General features: G+C 39.1%; 1 protein-coding gene across 2 annotated transcripts in view; it reads right to left on the bottom strand.

Moving 5' to 3' along the window:
* dsh (Segment polarity protein dishevelled) overlaps nt 1-20,038 on the bottom strand; it is a 357,971-nt gene that overhangs the window by 239,794 nt on the left and 98,139 nt on the right. For both annotated transcript variants that reach the window (XM_067141180.2, XM_067141181.2), the window contains one exon: nt 1,735-1,917. In XM_067141180.2, coding sequence (XP_066997281.1) covers nt 1,735-1,917 — 183 coding nt within the window. The remainder of the gene's footprint in view (nt 1-1,734; nt 1,918-20,038) is intronic.

Here is a 20,038-nt window from a genome sequence, read left to right as displayed (position 1 = left end):
GTCAAAGCAAGATGCTGAAGTCCTGGCTTCAGGACTTCAGGAGTGGAATTTACTCGGAAAGGACAGAAAAACTGCCTTTTATCTAAACAGGAATCAAAACCTATTACCATATTTTAAGCGAGACTGTTCACTCTGTGTTTGTTGTGATGTGACTGGCTTGATGTCAAAGTGAAACATTGTGTACAATATTGAAGATTCACGCTTATTTATAGATTCTTCCAAAATTAGTTTGAAAGCAACGAACTGCCATCTGTTCCTGCGGCCCATGCAGTTGGTATGAAAGAAACACACAAAAGTATGTCGCTGATTCTAGAAGCCATTAAATACAATGAATATAACTGGCATATTAGTGGTGATTTAAAAGTTATTGGACTTCTAGTATTACAGAGTAGATTTACAAAATTCTGTTGTTTCCTTTACATATAAAACTGGGGCTCATGAAAACTTTTTGAAGGGAATGGACAAAACAGGGGAAGGTTTCAAATACCTGACAGAACTGTTTCCCAGTATAAGTGCAGCCAAGATAAAGGAAGAAGTTTTCTTTGGTCCTCAGATAAGACAATTGCTTAAGAATTCACAATTTGATGCTAAGCTGAATCTCACTGAACTTACTGCGTGGTTGTCATTTAAAAAAAAAAAAAAAAAAAAAAAAAAAAAAGTAGTGAATGGGTTTCTAGGTAACAAAAGTACAAAATAGCGATACACTTATTAGTGATCATTTAAATAACTACAGAAACTTACAATGCAGGACGTCATTGAAAAACATTTTCTACCGTCACACCTAGACTTCTTCCCTGAGAATTTGGGTGCAGTTAGCGATGAGCAAGGGGTACGTTTTCATGAAGATATACTACAAATCAAAAGCAGATATCAAAGTGTCCATGATGAGCGACTATTGTTCGTTTCTTCTGCAGAAAGATCCATCTTCGCGTAAAAGAAAATCTCATAGAAAAAGCTTCCCAAATGCTTCAAGATCCGGAGTCCAAAAGGAAATGTACTAGTAAATTCCGTATATAATGTTTGTTTTTTGTATGATACATGAATAAGAACTTCAAATTTCCAAATTTTGTTCGAATCCTGTGAGGTACATCCAACCAAATCCATGATGTAATAAAATTAGTGAATTCGTCAAGACCTACCTCACTAATGAGTCATTATTTGACAATATACGAGATATAGAGATCTGATATTTTTACAGGATGTTAAAGCATTATTTCTGCGTGTGCCACTTTCTTTTGATGATACAAATTTAATAAAATAAAAATATATATATTTGTAACGAACTTCTAAAATTAAAAAAATTGACATTTGTAGTAATAACAAAAGAACTGAGGATGATGAAAAAAAGGATGACAGATTCGAAATTAGCATGGCCAAATTACTATCAATCAAGCACTTTCAAGTCAGTTCTTTAAAATATATTTTTTTAAATGTGTTGTGTTATTTTCACACAATATAAGCAATAAAAATAGGAGATAAAGAAACTAGCTCTGCACATGAGATTGCACTGATGATTTATTGAATTGATAATAAACTGTAGTGACAGCAAAATATGCTAACATTTTGTATTCCTTTACTAAAATTCATTGGAACCATTTTAGATAAACCTGTACGGCTTGAGAGACCAACACTGGATTCATCATATAATACAATCATGGCAACATCCAGTTAATGTATACTACTCAAACAATTGATACAAAGATAATAATAGAAAGAAAAAAAAATTCTCATCACCTGTTCCTAAGGTTTGTCTGTCTACCGACAAGTTAGTTGCCCTTCCGGTAGTGGTAGTAATCCTGCTAGAGGCATCATCTTCAGACTCAAGGAAACTTGTAGTCTCAAGGTCTGAACTAAGCATGGAGGAAGACTCGTAGCCATGACCTGATCTATGCTTTGAATGTCCATTAATACGTAAACCTGAAAAATCAAGAATCAAAATAAAGAGTCATGCATGCATGAAATATTATCACATGTTACTTTCCTTAACTTCAGAACATATCATCACATATTAACAATTCAGCTTTCAGAATAATTAAACATGTATGTTATACCTATTTTGTGAAATTAGTCACTTCATGAGAAGTCATATTACACAAGGTAAGTAATTCAATAAGTATGTAGCTAGAACTGTCATCACTCCACGAGGTTCAAAATCCGCCTTTGCACATTATACAGAATAAAATTACATCACTTGATAGAAACTAGACAGTTCATAGCAAGTCTTCCGTCTTTAATTCATTAACTGGGCAAATAGCTATGGTTCTCAAAATAAAAGTAGGCCAACTACAACATATTTTTAACATTATTAAATAAAACTCTGCGGTAGACAATGCCAACACATTAAGAGTTGCATAACTCTACTGAACAATAGTTATACTTAGAGTCTGAATACTAAGATTTCAAGCAATTTTAATCTATATATATGACATGGTGCAATCTTAAATAAACTATAAGAATAATGATTTTGTGCCATTTGAGTTTAAAATGTGACTTAATAAAATATTAATTATAATGACATTTATAAGCCATGGCTTGTACAATATAGACATGAATAAATTCTCAGATTATAACATGTTACAAAATTATCACACCATCCAAGACTACCTTTACAGAAATCTGATCATCCACATAATAAGTAATACTAATTTTGATCCAGACACACAAGGAAATTTTAGAGCATAACTTACTGAGATGCACAGTTCATAAAATTTACCTGACGTGTTTCAGTGTTAAAGAACTCAACTATATTCAGGGCAGAAAATTTATGTCATCACTCAATGAGGTACAAGAGAGAGAGAGAGACTCTGTGTCCATCCTCTGACTGTTGTGGTTATCAGACTTCACAAAATCATTTCACTGGAAGTTCCTTGTGATAAGGTTCAATCTGTTTTATTTATTATTGCATCCATACAGCACCCAGAGCAAGAAAGAAAGTCAAGAAAGTCGGTTCTAAGGTGTTGTCAATCGGTTTGAATTGAATGGGATCCAAAATTAATGTACACATTTTTCCTTTCTTACTTTTTCTATTTAGAGCTGAAATCACCATAATACCCCAACAAAGGGGATGTTAGCATACAATGATACACAGACAAATTTATTTCCTTTCACATGTAATCAAAAATACATTGTCCAATTCCTTGACACAATGGTCAGTATACTGGCCTTCAATTCACAGAGGATACCAGCTTGAATTTCCGGCCAGACGAAGAGTCTTAAGGGAACACTATATCCAAACATATTTTTTAGCCCCCAGTGATCCAAAATGCAACAAATTTTATTTCCGTACGACCAACATCTTTCATAAAGTAAAAAGTGCAAAATGTTTCCTATCATTCGATCAGTATGGGCAAAAATTACTAAAAGATAGTCTTTTTCTTTGAAAAAAAAAATTATACCAACTACATACCACTAAAAATTACTGAAACTTTAACATTTTTTTACACTATGTACTAATATGTAATATGTACTAATAATTTTGTGCATGCGTTTGGAAAGATATGAAATAGTCTTTCCAAAATTTAAAGTAAAAATTATTTTAAAATAAATGACAACTATTTTAACTAATATAGAAGCACAGAATTATGGGGATATATATATTCACATGCTACAAAAATATTGAGATTGGTTAATATTGGCTAATTTCACAAAATTACATTTTTCTTTCCAAAATTTAAAGTAAAAATTATGTTAAAATAAGTGACAACTATTTTAACTAATATAGAAGCACAGAATTATGGGGATATATATATTCACATGCTACAAAAATACTTAGATTGGTTAATATTGGCTACTAAATAGTTGGTGTAAAGTCCAAAAAAATGAAATGTGCAGCAAACAATATTAATAAAACATCAGAAAGTTTTCATCCTCATCCACTCTCTAAAAGTCCCCAAAACCATACATTTTCCCTTCCTTTTCTATTATTGCTTCTTCTTCACCCAATTTCATCTCCTTGGACTGTTTTCTCATGAATTTCATTTGCTCCAGGCTGCGTCAAACATGCTGCTTACCGGGTTAGTTGGCCGTGCACGTAGAGGTGTGCAGCTGTGAGCTTGCATCCGGGAGATAGTAGGTTCGAATCCCACTATCGGCAGCCTTGAAGATGGTTCTCCGTGGTTTCCCATTTTCACACCAGGCAAATGCTGGGGCTGTACCTTAATTAAGGCCACGGCTGCTTCCTTCCAACTCCTAGGCCTTTCTTATACCATCGTCGCCATAAGACCTATCTGTGTCGGTGCGATGTAAAGCCCATAGCAAAAAAAAAAAAAAAAAGAAACACACCACTCCGCTTAATTCGCCGTTGATCCCGTCCTTTGCAGATCATCATCTGTACTGATGATAGTGGACTTCCTCTATGTGCTCTGGCATTCTCAACTATACAGCATCAATTATTAAACTGAGATATTGAATCAATAACAACTAACATACTCAATACCACCTAACATAAGTTTCCTTTGTGATAAAAAAAATTCCTTAGGGCATTCTGACCAAATGATGCTGTGCAATTTTCATTGGCATTTTGAGTTTTGCCATCTGTACATCTTGCCAATATTGAGTCTGTTGCAAGCCTATGATACACGGGCACATCTTTACAACAGTGTTTGGAAGCAGTGGTGAATGCACATAATCTGTGAGGAGGAGGCTTCTTGCCCTTAGCAATGGCTTTGTTATAGAAGCACCAGCTTGCATCACCTTGAGGGCATTTACGGTGCTGTAGTTCTTTGTCAGTATTCATGCAGTGATACAGTGTGGCATGAACTGCAGATTTCATCTTCTGAATGTCTGGTACATTGTTCTCTATTGCTGCTCGGTAGTACAGTAAAACCTCATTAAATCGAAGTCGTTGGGACGCAAAAATCGGACTTCGAATTACGTGATTTCAAATTAACCGCCAACATATACTTCGGAAATGCCAACCTTTGCGGCGTCTCAATACATTTTAGGACCTGTTACTGCATGCAATCAACCTTGATTCACAGTTCAAAGCTCTCAAATGGCATGGAAAAAAACTATTTCCAAAATGTATCCAACAAGGTGCATTTACAGTATTCAAATAATGCACTTGGATAACTCATTGGCAAACATAACCTCACGCAATGAAATCAAAAGAAAGAAAACTGATTCAAAGACGAGGAGAAATCTACACTGGCTCCCCTGTGCAAGTGTTCTATTCACTGGATTACTGTTCTGTATGCATTTTAGATGCCTTGTGCTCGCACGGAAAGTACCCAATGCCCTTAAAACATCGCGCCTTATTGAATTTTCCTATGAATAGGGGAGAAAGTCTCTCGCTTCCGTCCTCATTACAACAGTACAGTGACTATACTTGTACGATTTCCCGCCATGGCACTTCTAAGACCCACGAATGCATGCAATTACCTTGATTCTCAGTTTAAACTTTTCAAATGCCATGGAAAGCACTATTTAAAAAATGTATCCAACAAGGTGCATTTACATTTTTCGAATAATGCACTTGTATAAAACAATGGCAAACACGACCTCACGCAACGAAAGGTAGAAAACAGGATTCAAAGACAAGGAAAAATTATGCTGGCTCCCCTGTACAAATGCGTATCTTTTGGATTACTGTACTGTGCATTTTTAGATGCCTTGTACTGGCACGGAAAGTGCCCTACGCCCTTACAACATTGTGGCTTTTCGAACTTTCCTATGACGGGGGAAGGAAGTCTTTCGCTTCCGTGTGCACTGCATAACAGCTTATTTCCCGGTTATCAATTTTCTCCTTTACAACCATAAGTCCGTTTGGCCTCAGCATTTAAAAAAATAAAACAAACAAACAATGCAGTTTCATCAGCATTGACAATATTGTTTGGTGCGTACGAATTGATTGATTATAGGCTATAAGCCACGCTTTTTCGCCAACTGTCGGCATCGCCATTGTTCGCGGATTCTACTCTCCGCACACTGCCTGCTACGTGATATTGTGGCATTCCCTAAATACGATTCTGCTCGAACATAGCAGATATGGAGCACTCTGTAGACACGCAGAAGTAGGTCGAAGTGCGCAAAGTTACCCCTGCACGTTCCGGAAGACGCGTTCTTTCGTGACACAGAGAAATTCTGAATTTAAATTACTCTCTAAAATACTATATTTTTCAAAATATACAAGCAGTTTCGAATTAAAAGTCTTCATTTCGGTAACAGGACCGACATTGTTCTTCGAATTACGAATTATCCGTATTTTGAATTAAACGATTTAAATAACATGCAAAACCGTACCTCATGTTACCGAGAACAAAAGCTGCTTCAAATTAGGCGAGGTTTTGAATTAACCGATTTTGAATTACCGAGGTTCTACTGTAGTCAGTCAATTTCTTTATAGTAGTTTCCTTCAGAATGCCACGCTGTTTGCCACCTAAGGTAACTTTCTTTCCTTTCCACTCTTTGACAATGTTGCGAAGTCCTGTGGCCAATCTCTTGGCAATGTGATTGACACATTCCTTTTTCTCTATTTCTATGTCTCCATAGATCTTTTGGGCCTGCAAGTGTAAGTAAGTTTTTGCATCACTAGCCGAGATTATGGTGGTGTATCTAAATTCCAGCTCCTCTGACCGTTTCCAAAGTATTTCAGCTGCATGCATCTCCATAGCTGGGGATGACCCAAAGAAGTTCTTTTCACACACTGATTTGTGACCATCATACCAGAAATAATATTCTGCACTGTCTTTTCCTAGCAATTTCCCAATAATGGCACAAGCATGGCAATATTTTTTACATAATTTGAAAATCAATAACATAACCAGTAAGTACATCTATCACACACCCAACAACATATCTGCTTCTGTGTCCTCTAGTGTGCCATGTTCATGACTAACAGCTATTTCAAAAATACTGTGTGAAGACCTCACTTGCTTTCTTGTATCTCCAGCTCCAAATTCAGCTGCCTCCTTTGAGATTTTTCTGAAATGATTATGTTAAGTTCCAAGACTCATTACATTCATATCCATGCCCAAACAATTGTTCCACTGGAGCATGTCCTTTCCCAAATCTGGCAAATGACTGTACAAGGCACTTATTTACATCAAATGCTCCTTTGTTCCTGGAACCAACATTATCACTTGTTGCTCTTGGACAAGAAAAACCCTCACTTACAAACACTCCACAGTTTTGACACTTAACCACAAGTTTCACAGCAAATCCACCGTTTTCTTCCTTCTGAAAACGAAGTGTAACTTTCATGCACACCTTGCAGATTAAATTAGAAAACATTACATTTAGTGAAGACATATGTACAAAAATATAACCACCGTCCGTTTTCTCATGAGTTTAGAAGTTAGGTGTTCCTAATTTCTTGGAACTAGTGGATAGACACTGTTCACCTGCTTTGTCTTGAATATCTACACACTCCTCTGTAAGATGTCCAGAATTCTTCCATCATTTGAAGCCAACAATTTAGCTTTTACTCGCCTGTAAATTTTCCCACCAGTTTTAACCATCTTCACAAAACAAGAATCACGTATCACATATTTTGTTTACGGTTTTAGCTCCTAAATCTTGCACTAAGTGCCTCGGCATATAAATAGAAGAACAACAAAAGAATAGCCAACTACGAAACATAAATTTACCAAGATGTGGAGAAGGATTTCCTTCTCCTGGCTGAATATAAAGTAAGACGAAGCATTCTGACAGCTGATCGTTGGCCACGCCCCCCTGCAGACATCATTATAAAGTGTTATTTGACCCATTTCTAATAAAAATTGGACCAAATATTTTTGTGGCCTGAAAGTAATACAACTAAGGTTGAAAAATTTTAAATTAAAAAAAAACAAACCAAAAAAGCCGATTTTTTGGGGTATAATGTCACCTTAACTAAATATTGTTAATTCCTCTGGATCAGGGACCAAGTGGTTCTGAAAAGCCTAATACAAGTCTTCATCAAGATACGATTTTAACTGCGTATAGTTAATTCCTCTGGTTGAGGGACTATGTAATTGTCGCAATACAGACTATCATCTGCATATAACACATCACACTACGAACTGCCACAGAAACACACAACAGTGAATACATCCCTCCCATAGGGATGACGTGTCCGACTCGTTGGCTGAACGGTTAGCGTACTGGCCTTCAGTTCAGAGGGTCCCGGGTTCGATTCCTGGCCGGGTCGGGGATTTTAACCTAATTGGTTAATTCCTACGACACGGGGGCTGGGTGTATTTGTTGTCTTCATCATCATTTCATCCTCATCACGACGCGCAGGTCGTCTACGGGAATCCAATAGATAGACCTGCACCTGGCGAGCCGAACCCATCCTGGGATATCCCGGCACTAAAAGCCACACGACATTTCATTTTATAGGGATGACGTTAGGAAGGGCATCCGTTTCTTTTATTTGTTTTAATTCCATTGAATTACTTTCATTTATATATGTAAATGTGACATTTTATACTCTCTATAATACTACTTTGTCCCTAAGATGGTGACAGAATCACTCTTGTGAGCTATGACTGTCTTCACCAAAAGTCTTTGACTTGGGTAAATGTTGTCTTTCTGTTCTGTGGAGAACCATACTCTGACTTGCCTCGTACTTGGACTGAAATCCAGTCTGAAAAGAAAAATGTGTTACTACACATTTTTCTGGATTTTCACTTTAATAGTTAGCTATTTCTACCATGTTTCTTCCTGGCATAAATGGAGAGCCCAAAGTGAAATGTTTGTAATCAGTTAAAATGACCTTTCTTGAGGAGCCAAGATATGTAGTTTTCAGATTTCCTTATTCTGGGTGTCAAGAGAGTTGTGGTAGTTTTTCTTTCTGTGTGTGGCCAGCTACTTCAAGCAGTATTTTTGTTTTCATGCTGCGGTATTTAAATTTACCCTTGTATATTACCAATATTGCTAAGTAACTAGTATGAATGCTGTGTGAATGTATTTTTCACCTGCGGTTGTAATGTTGTGTATTGAAGGCCCTGTTTTGTTTTGTGGTCTATTTGAAAATAATCCGATTTCTGTTTGTGGAACTTAGTGGAATTCCATATATTCATTAACGCACCGCAGAAGTATCATGTTCTCAATGAAAAGATAAGAGTTTCCTTTTTAGGTGAGTATGATGAGGTGTACGTTGGGGCAGGTTATTTCTCATGGTATTATTCTGTACATGTGAACTTTGCTTGCTGAATCCAATAGTGGATAAAAAGGAGTTTTTCTGTGACTTGCCACATTATATTGATCTGTCTCCAGTCCAGCTTACACCACAACTGTGTGTAATGAGTCTTTGTATGTAATCTTTTTCATACTTCGCATTATTTATACAGTTTTTTATTATTTTTTATTTGGAGTTTATATTCTATTTTTCCTTTTATGACTTATTTTGCTTTATGTTTCATTTTTGGGGTTAAGCTCCTTAATTACGTCAGCCGCCTAAAAGGAACAAACATATCGTTTTTATGTCTCCGTGACTTTTACTCAGGCTGCTCCTTTGTCATGTTACCTTTGGTGAACTTTAACATCAAGTTTTTTCATGCTATCGGATTGTTACTCTTGGTGGAAAGGAGTTTTTGTGAGTATTACGAAATACTGTTCTGAAAGCTATTATGCATGTACTTTCGGGAGCCACATTTGATTAATGATTTGCTCAACTTTATGTACATCTACTGGGAATCATCTCAAGTTATAGAAGTTGAATGTTTGCAATCAAGGTATTGTCCCTATTCCATTATACTCTTTGTTGTCACTATTTCTTTTGATCGCCATGGGCAATTATTTTTTTGACATAACATGATAAGCACTGTATGCGGTTTATGAACCATTATATTTATCGAGTACACTTCCATTTTTCTCTTTTATTAAAAAAAAAAAACTGTCTTGTTCCTTTACCCAGTCTTTGAATTGTAGGACACCTTATTTTTCCCTTATGACAGGACTGACAAGTCTAAATTAAAACAGTTTCTGTGTTTGTCTTGACCAGGCTCATTGTTCTTGTATGTGGTAAGTTAATCCTAAGAAAAGTTACCATTATCACGGCAACTTGAAAAGGTGGGCTTGTGCATGAAAGAAAAAAAACAAAAGAAAGAAAGAAAGAAAGAAACAAACAAACAAACAATTGCACACGACGATCAAAGGGAATAGCACCAAGGAATGAAGTGCAATCAATCAATCATTACTGAACTGCATTTAGGACAGCCGCCCAGGTGGCAGATTCCCTATCTGTTGTTTTCCTAGCCATTTCTTAAATGATAGCAAAGAATTGGAAATTTATTGAACATCCCCTTTGGTAAGTTATTCCAATCCCTAACTCCCCTTCCTAGAAACAAATATTTGCCCCAATCTGTTCCCTTGAATTCCAACTTTATCTTCATACGATGATCTTTCCCACTTTCAAAGACACCACTCAAAATGATTCATCTTTTAATGTCATTCCACGCCATCTCTCCACTGACAGCTCGGAACATACCGCTTATTCAAATTCAAATAATAACAATAAGTTAATTTATTAATTTGACCACCTAATCAATACAATAAATCCTGTCTTTGTTGAATTAGAATGACATGTTAATTAAAATGGTACAAGTTTTGCCTTACATACAGGCATCATCAGTCATGGGTTTAACCTTGAAATAAAATCAGGCACCTGATTTACATATAAATAAAATAAAACATTTATGAAAATCCTTAGAGAGATTTGAAAAAAAAAAAATTAACATATGGTAAAATCTAGTACAATGTTGGTTTTATAAGATATTGCTGTAAGTGAGAAGTTGACAATTGGTGAAAGTATTTGCAATATTGACATTGGAAGATTACTATTGTAAGTAAAATGAATAAAGCAACAGTTTGTTATAGACAAGTGGTAAAATTGCTATAAAATGATGTTGACCGACTAGTGGTTAGAATTAGATGACGAGAACGATGATCAAAATTGTATGTTTTAAAAACAATGTTGAATAAAATAATGTTGACAGATGGTTAAGATAAAAGTCAAAAGTCAATAGCATATGGTGAAGTTGTGGTTAACTTTGATGAAGAAGTACGAGGTTGTAGTTGAAGGTTAATATAGGATGTTTATATTGGACCTCTATGGACCATCTCATTTGATACAATACCATAATGTTGTTAAGAATATGGGTTTATTGAATGCTGGTTGAAAAGGCAATGTAACAGTTGAATGTAGCTAACGTGTTGAATGTTGGATCAGAAGTAGAAACTGTAACATGTAACATACCGTTTAGTCGAACAGCTCGTCTCCGTTCTCTCAAGTCTTCCCAGCCCAGTGTTCTCCCCAGAAATATTCGTCAGCCGGGTGGCAAGAATGGGTAGCCGGATAGGGAATACTACGTAAAATATGAATATGATAAAATTTCAATTTATTCCCCTCAGGGCAATAATAATAATAATAATAATAATAATAATAATAATAATAATAATAATAATAATAATAATAATAATAATAATAATAATAATAATAATAATAATAATAATAAGGTCCTAGGAGTCAACCTAGGAGGTTTTATTACAGCCCTGGCAAATGGGAGTGAAATGAGTCATTGCGACTATCTGAAACAATGAACTATTGGATTCAGCAAGAGAATCCAACTAGCCTCTTTCACTCCAACTCCAGCACGTAACCTACAGGAGGTGCCCCTGTTAACCCGAGCAACCCAGTGGAATGTTGGGTAACCAATCCCAGCGGGAAACTTGTGTCGGTGAACCGATCAGTGCTGGGGGCTCCAAGGCTCACAACCTTGGTAGTACCTTGGTTGGTGCGAAATATCACCGACCTCAGTCTACAGTTTTTCAACTGTGAAAAGCATGGAGGAAATTTCAGTTAAAGTTACTACCCTAGGTGGTAACCAACCCACCGTTGTCTTGTACAACGATTGCAGGCCTTAGAATTCTGGAAATCCTGCACGACATGCTCAGAGGTATCGGAGACTCCACGAAAGATCATAAGAGCCAAGAATTTCTTTGCTACCTTTAACGGCAATTCTCTCCAGAAGGTTGGAAAACTGAAACAGCTTACAGGTATCTTATCTGAACAGCAAATTTTTATTTCAGAAATTCAGGAAAAAAGATTTACAGATGAGCAGGCCTTTGAATCTCAAGGTTACAGGATCTTCAAGGTTAAACCTGGTAAAGGTGTCGTACAAACTGTCCCCCACCTCGGCACAAGATTTGTAGTCAACAAAAAGATTCTGGACTCAGTCACAAATTTCACCTCTGTGAATAGCAGAGTCTCGACTCTGTCCTTTTGAAGCACAAACAAAATGTACAGGGTGTCCGAGAAGTCCCCGTACCCCTAGTTTCATATGTTTCATATTATAATGGAGTACTTACATATAAAAACTATGAATCCAGGGAATCTGTATGTGCACCATCATGCCTTACACAGAGTTCTATCCGTCTCCAAGTCCTCATTGACATCTTGCGGAGCATCTCAGGAGTGGAACGAAAGGCTTCCCCCACACTTTGGCACAATTCTTCATTAGTCGTGTACCAACGTTGAGCCACATGGGACTTTATTATTCCCCATAATGAGTTGTCTGGCGTGGTAATATCCGGGCTTCATGGAGGCCATTTCAACGGGGCTGGAGATGTTGGTGAGTCACGGCCAATCCAGCGGCCCTGAAATTGCTCATCAAGAAACTGAATAGCAAAATGTGCTGGAGCCTCATCCTGCTGTAACCATACATGACCCATGATTCCCTCGTCTTGAAGCTGAGGTATTACCCAAGATTGTAACATATGCAAATAAGATTTTCCATTCACATACCCATAAAAAAATTACGGTCCGCACAAGTGACGTGATGATATCCCGGCCCATACCATAATATGAGGGGGGTTCTTTTCCAACTCTTGCACATAATGAGGATTTTCCTTAGACCACAGAACCACATTCCTCCTATGTGAAATGCGATATATCGCACATTCATCAGAAAATAACACTTGAGCGAGACACGGCAGTTGGGAATTGTGCCAACAAAGCACGGCAGGCTGCAACTCGTTGCTCCATGTCATTGTCAGATAATTCAGTCACATGCATCGGCCTAAATCCTTTCATTTTCAAATCTCTTTTAATATGGTCATGCATTGTTGACCGCGGTACTTGAAGTTCAGCTGGTCTTTTGTGAATGGATTTCAATGGAGACTGCTCAATTGATTGAGCGACAGCGGCACATGTTTCTTCCTGTGTCTTCTTACATCCACTACGCGGCCTATCTTTGACACTGCCTGAAGCAAACACACGTTTCTCCCAATCAAGCAGAGTAGCTTTATGAGGTGGGGGTTTGTCAAAGCGATCTCTAAATGCACTCGTTATCACTGTCATTGTTAGCCCCGTATGTGCTCGTCCGTCCACCCACCTACATGCCACTAATCGCTCCTCAATAGTGTAGCTGTGTCCGCTCACGTCCGCCATGACTTAACAACTGAAATGAGACTGACAACAACGCTAGCAGCAGGGATACCAATACCAATAAAACAACTATTGAATTCCCCAATTATACATACTCAATTGTCCATGCCATAATACAACAAAATAACAACATGAAACGTATGAAACTAGAGGTACGGGGACTTCTCGGACACCCTGTATACTACTGTGAATATTCATGCGCCGATCGACCAAGCGAACAAGAGAGACCCGGAGAGAACTGATGGATTCTTGGAAGAACTTGAGGATATTTTATCTAAGATTCCAGACAAACAAACCATCATCTTGCTTGGAGATTTCAATGCCCAGGTAGGCAAAGAGAGAAAGTTCCAAAACATCGTTGGAAACTAAACTGCTCACCATAGGACAAATCGTAATGGAGAAAGGCTAATAGAGCTCTGTAAGGCATTTAACCTTGCAGTGAAGTCTACTGCTTTCAAACACCTGCCCAAGAAACAGAATACCTGGAAATCCCCAAATCAAAACCCATGGCACCTCAGCCCTTGAAGGGCCCTGGCCTACCAAGCGACCGCAGCACAACCTGAAGGCCTGCAGATTATGAGGTGCCGTGTGGTCAACACGACGAATCCTCTCAGCCATTATTCTTGGCTTACTAGAGCGGGGCAGCTATCTCACCATCAGATAGCTCCTCAAATCTAATCACGTAGGCTGAGTGGACCTCGAACCAGCCCTCAGGTCCAGGTAAAAATCCCTCACCTGGCCAGGAATTGAACCTGGAGCCTCCGGGTAAGAGGCAGGCACGCTTCCCAAATCCCCACCTTGGTGAATTCCAGATTGATCATGTCGCGATCGCATGGAAGTCGCGAAGAGAAATGCAAAACTGGACTCAGATCACTATCTATCCAAGATAAAAATTAAACTGCTGCCGAGAAACACCAGAAGAGTTTGAGACAAAGCGATTGAAAGATTTGATAGAGAAAAACCAGGATCTAACCACGAGTTCTCCCAGAAACTACAATCCGTGGATGCAGAGAACTGGGAAGAACTGTGCGAGGCCCTGGTCGAAACAGCTAAAGAGACGGTTCAGCTTACTAAGCCCAGGAAGCATGCTTGGTGGAACAGTGAATGTGATGCAACGATAAGGCAAAAAAAGGCCTGGCAGAAATGGAAGTCACTAAAGAACCAAGTCAACTGGACAAACTTCTTGAATGGAAGTGTACAGCAAAAACCATCCGCAGCATTAAACGTGCTTTTGATAAACACCAGACTGCTCAAATTGAGCAGGATTTCAAGAAGAACAATACACACAACTTTTATAAGACAATCAAAAGCAACTTGAGGAAATACGACTCACCAAGCCTACAGTTCAGAGATTCCAATGGAAAACTAGCCCATAACAACAAGGAAATCTGCTGAGTCCTTGCAAAATATTTTGAATCCCTTCTTAACTGCGAGGCTCCAATATGCATATTCACATCTAAAGATAAAACAAGTGCAAACAGATTCAGCCCCACCCACGAAAGAGGAAATCAGACTGATTATCCAATCCTTGAAGAACAATAAAGTGCCGGGTGAAGATTCGATATACCGAGCTCGATAGCTGCAGTCGCTTAAATGCGGCCAGTATCCAGTATTCGGGAGATAGTAGGTTCGATCCCCACTGTCGGCAGCCCTGAAAATGGTTTTCCGTGGTTTCCTATTTTCACACCAAGCAAATGCTGGGGCTGTACCTTAATTAAGGCCACGGCCGCTTCCTTCCCACTCCTAGCCCTTCCCTGTCCCATCGTCGCCATAAGACCTATCTGTGTCGGTGCGACGTAAAGCAACTAGTAAAAAAGAAGATTCGATAATAGCTGAATTGTGGAAGTTTGTTAGTGACAATGCAGTGCAGAAATTAATGGACATCATACAGGAAATCTGGAATACTGAAAGACTTCCAAGTGACTGGACATCAGCCCTAATCCACCCACTTCATAAGAAAGGCGACAAATCCGATGTCAACAACTATCGCGGCATATCCCTCCTACTCGTAACCTACAAAATTCTTTCCAAAGCTTTTCAAATCAGGGCAGAAGAACAGCTAGATCCAGAGCTGAGTGATTAGCAAGGAGGTTTCAGGAGAGGACGGTCAGGTATAGAGCAGATTATGAATCTGAAATCTGTCGTTTCATATCTTAAACTAAGGAGCAAGCCTTTCGTTGTAACGTTCGTCGACTTTAAGAAGGCCTATGATTCAATTGACAGAACTACCTTAATTCAGATCTTAAAGGAATTTGGCTTGGTCGGTAAAACAAGAGTGATCATCCAACAGACTCTCACCAACACCATCTCAAAAGTGAAGTTCAGAGTAGATTTCAGATGCCTTTGAAATACGGACAGGAGTTAGGCAGAGAGATGGTCTCTCACCTCTGTTGTTCAACTGCCTTCTTGAAAAAGTGATTCATGAATGGCGCAGAGAAATGAGTTATGAAGGAGTTGAAGGCCGAGTCAGACTGCCGAGTCAGACTAGGCCACAAGAACCTTTCAATTCACTATCTAGCATTTGCAGACGATCTTGCAGTTTTTGCTGATTCCTTGGATATGGCCATGAAGCAGATCAACCAGCTTCAAACACAAGCTGCAAAAGCGGGCCTCCAAGTCTCCTTTGAGAAAATGAAATTCATTACAAACATCAAATTGGTGCCAAGTGAGCTAGAAGGGACTCACGGAAAAGTTATGCGGGTTGAAAAATTTAGGTATCTTGGTGAATGGATAGAACCTAACATGACCGAAAAAGAAGCCTTTGCATCACACATGAACAACATTGAAATGGCTTACCATCTGACTGAAAAGGTCTATAACCAAAGATCTATAACCTGTGACAAAGTTTGGTGAAGAGTCGTGTACTATCAACATAGATGAACAATGCACGACAGTGACCTTACCGTCCTTCGAAATAGTCCCCTCGCATAACTATGCACTGCTGATATCGGCGATACATGTCTTGGGAACTTTGCAAGAAGGCTTCCTTTGGGATGGTGTTCAAAAGCCTCATCACGTTTCATTGGATGTCAGGAATATCGTCATATCCCTTTGCTTTCAAAGCAAGTTTGAGTCGTGGGAATAGGAAGAAGTCTGGAGGATTGAGATTTGGCGAGCATGGAGGATGTTCCAAGTTGCATCACCTCCTCTTTTGCCATGAACTGTTTAACGATATTGGCTGTGTGTGGGCGAGTGTTGTCATGGACAAAAAACCATGAACCTTGTTGTGTGTACTGGGGTCGTACCCTGCGTAGACTTTACATTAAACGGGTCAAAATTTCAACGTACCATGCAGCATTCAACGTCGTTCCCTCAGGTAGAAATTCCTTGTGGATAATGTCTTGACTATCGAAAAAGGTGATGAGCATCGTTTTGATGTGCGAGTTTTCAGCTCTGACCTTTTTCCAATGAGGGGATCCCGGAGAATACCATTCCAAGCTTTGCCGTTTCGTTTCAGGGTTGTACCTGAGATACCAGGTTCCATCCTCAGTGACAATACAGTTCAAGAAATTTGGTTTCTCATCCGCTGCTTCAACAAAATCCTGTGAAGCCTTTAAACGTGAATGCTTCTGATCCTCAGTCAGGTGATGTGGCACAAGACGAGAACATGTTTTCCTCTTCCCTAACTTCTGAGTAATGATTTGTCGCACGGATTCACGGTTTATCTGCAGTTCATCCGCTATCATGCGCACAGTTAATCGCCGATCGTTCGTGATTAATGTCCTCACCTTCTCAATGTTTTCGTCACTGAAGGCATTCGCCGGTCTTCTGCTACGGGGGTTGTCAGAAACACTTTCCCGGCCTCCTCGAACACGGGCGAACCACTCATACACACACTTCAAGGACAGTGCTTGATCTTCATAAACACGTACCAGCATCGCATGCGTTTCTTTCGGTGTCTTGCCAAGCTTAAAACATAACTGTACATTGATCTTTTGGTCGTTCATGTTCCTGTTTGCCGTTCCGAACCAACACACTAAACACACATTGTGTCAAACAGGTCTTACACGGCACACACACAATGTGGGAGCAAGTGGTCAAAAGCTGCTGCTACGCAGGTGCAGCGTTGTGTCTCGCCAGTGTTGCCGGATCGACCGTTCTGACTTCATTCACTGAACTTTATTTTCACAGGTTGTATATCTCTGAATGCAAAAATCAGACATTATCCAACCAGAGGCTCTACATGCAGCAGAATATCTCACCATGAACAAAAAAGGCATGATGAAGAAATAAGAGGCTAAGGAAAGGAAGATTTTGTGGAAAATGTTAGGTCCAGTCAAAGACAATGGCGAGTTTAGGAGACAGCAAACCAGGAGTTGTACTCGTATGTAGAGAAAATAACCAACGTGATGCGGAAAAGTAGGGTTAGTTTTTATGGACACATGGCCCGAGTGAAGTCAACACTGTTATTCAACCACATTCTCACTTTCCTCCAAGAGAAAAGGCAAAGGGGGGATGGTTCAGTGAAGTACAGGAAGATCTGCAGGAGATTGGGATCTCATTTGAAGATATCCAGGAGCATGACCCACTCTATTTGTTCTGGGTGATTTCCGACAAAAGAGTAGCGTTACAAAAATGTTGCAAAGTTTGGGCTGCAGTGTTCTCCCTAGGAACTTTTTTTTTTTTGCTTTACGTCGCACGAACACAGATACGTCTTACGGCGACGATGGGATAGGAAAGAGAGGAAAGGCCTAGGAAATGGAAGGAAGCGGCCGTGGCCTTAATTAAAGTACAGCCCCGACATTTGCCTGGTGTGAAAATGGGAAACCACGGAAAACCATCTTCAGGGCTGCCGACAGTGGGGCTCGAACCCACTATCTCCCGATTACTGGATACTAGCCGCACTTAAGCGACTGCAGCTATCGAGTTCGGTAGGACCTTTTTAATGGGCTATTTTTACAGACCGCCCGGCTAACAATCTTAGATACATGTTTTATTTACATAATATTAATACATATTTGAGTAACTGAGTGCTCCAAATTAAAATACAAATACTGTAAAACTGCTTATTTAAACGATAAATCTTCGGAGGCCGACACTCTACCAATGATCCACAGAGGCCACTAACAATATCAAGACAGCTAAATATTTCCTTCAAAATTGACCTATTTTACTGTTATCACAAACAAGACATAACAGAGTAGTTTGAACTTCTAGTGTTCTACTATTCGTTTGAAGCAATGATGTTGACAATAATAGTGAAGGCCATCTGAATGCAGATCCCTATCTCCTACCCACCCATTAGGCTCTAAAAATCTCACTCCCAGTTTCCCCACATATCCACTCCATAGTCTCATTTAAATCTGCAATCACGTTCCAGTCAGTATCCCTCCTACACAGTATTCCACTGATAACTATCTCTGCTTTCTTAAATTTCACCCATGCCGAATTTACCAGATTCCACACATCCCCAATTATGTTGGTACTTATACCTGCTTGCCTTACATTGTTGGTGCCAACGTGAAACACTACCACCTTTTCTGCCTCAACCTAATTCCTGGGTAACACTCTACCCTGGTTCCCTTTCCTCTACACACCTTCCCCACAATGGAATCCTGCATGACCAGAGCCTCAACCCTGCCCACCTCATTTGATCCCCTCCCCTCCTGGTCAGCCCTATCTTTCCCCGACAGCTGCAGAAGCTACTTCCTCCTCCCTTTCCTCCCCCACACGACCCTGTTCCACCTGTCTTTTCCTATCCTCTACTCTACAGTTCCCTTTCCTACCTTTTTCTCTTCCTCCTACTTCCACACTTCTCAACAACAGTTCCCTGCTCCTCATCTTCCCTCTGTTGTTCTACCAGCAGTGTCTCGTACCGATTTCTGACAGGCACCTGTCCTGAATTCTGATCCTGAATAGAGCCCTTAGCCTGCAATCTCCTTAAAACATTAGACCACTGGTCTTCTACAATTACCCCCTTGCCTTCCCATCCCTTTTTCACACCTACTGTATCCTGCATATTGCTTGAGGGTGGCCTACCTTCCTTCTTGTCTTCTGAGAGAATCCTAATTATCTCCCTCAAACTTTCCAACTCCTCCCTCATACTCCTCAATGCCTGGCCACACCCACAGTTCTTACACTTGCACTTCTTAGCCATTCTTAACGGAAAAATGAAAAGAAATGAAGAAATAAAATAACTTATTCTGTGGAAAAAATGAAAGGAAAGAAATATTGTCTACGATAGTACACAAGGATCACACGACAATAAGGTAATTAATATACTGTTACACTACAATACTACTTTGTCGTACTATACTTTTATCCTACAACATGTTAACAGGATAAAAACTGGCGTTAATTACAGAATACCAAAAGGAATACACAATTACATAATTCTAACTGCAGTTAAGGACAATGACATAAACTTATGCAGAGATAAGTTTTAGCAAATTTGAGGATGAAAGGATTTTTTTTTACACGCCTCTATGCTCTTGCTGCCTTTTTTATTGACTTTGTGGCTATTTTTATCAATGATGATGCTGCTGCTGCTGCTTATTATTTAAAAGGGCCTAACATGTAGGACATTGGCCCCTAATGGTAAGAGATGAAATGAAAAGTACTGATAACTCAAATTTTAAAATTTATCCACCGACTAGAATTTTAAAAATGAATATGAATTTATGATAATCAGTGGATCTCATCTACAATACCTTATTTCCTTATAAAACT

The sequence above is a fragment of the Anabrus simplex genome, chromosome 2 (genome assembly GCF_040414725.1).
Source record: "Anabrus simplex isolate iqAnaSimp1 chromosome 2, ASM4041472v1, whole genome shotgun sequence".
NCBI classification, from domain to species: Eukaryota; Metazoa; Arthropoda; class Insecta; order Orthoptera; family Tettigoniidae; genus Anabrus; species Anabrus simplex.
Note: the sequence above shows the minus strand (reverse complement) of the source record. Positions and strands in the feature narration are given on the sequence as shown.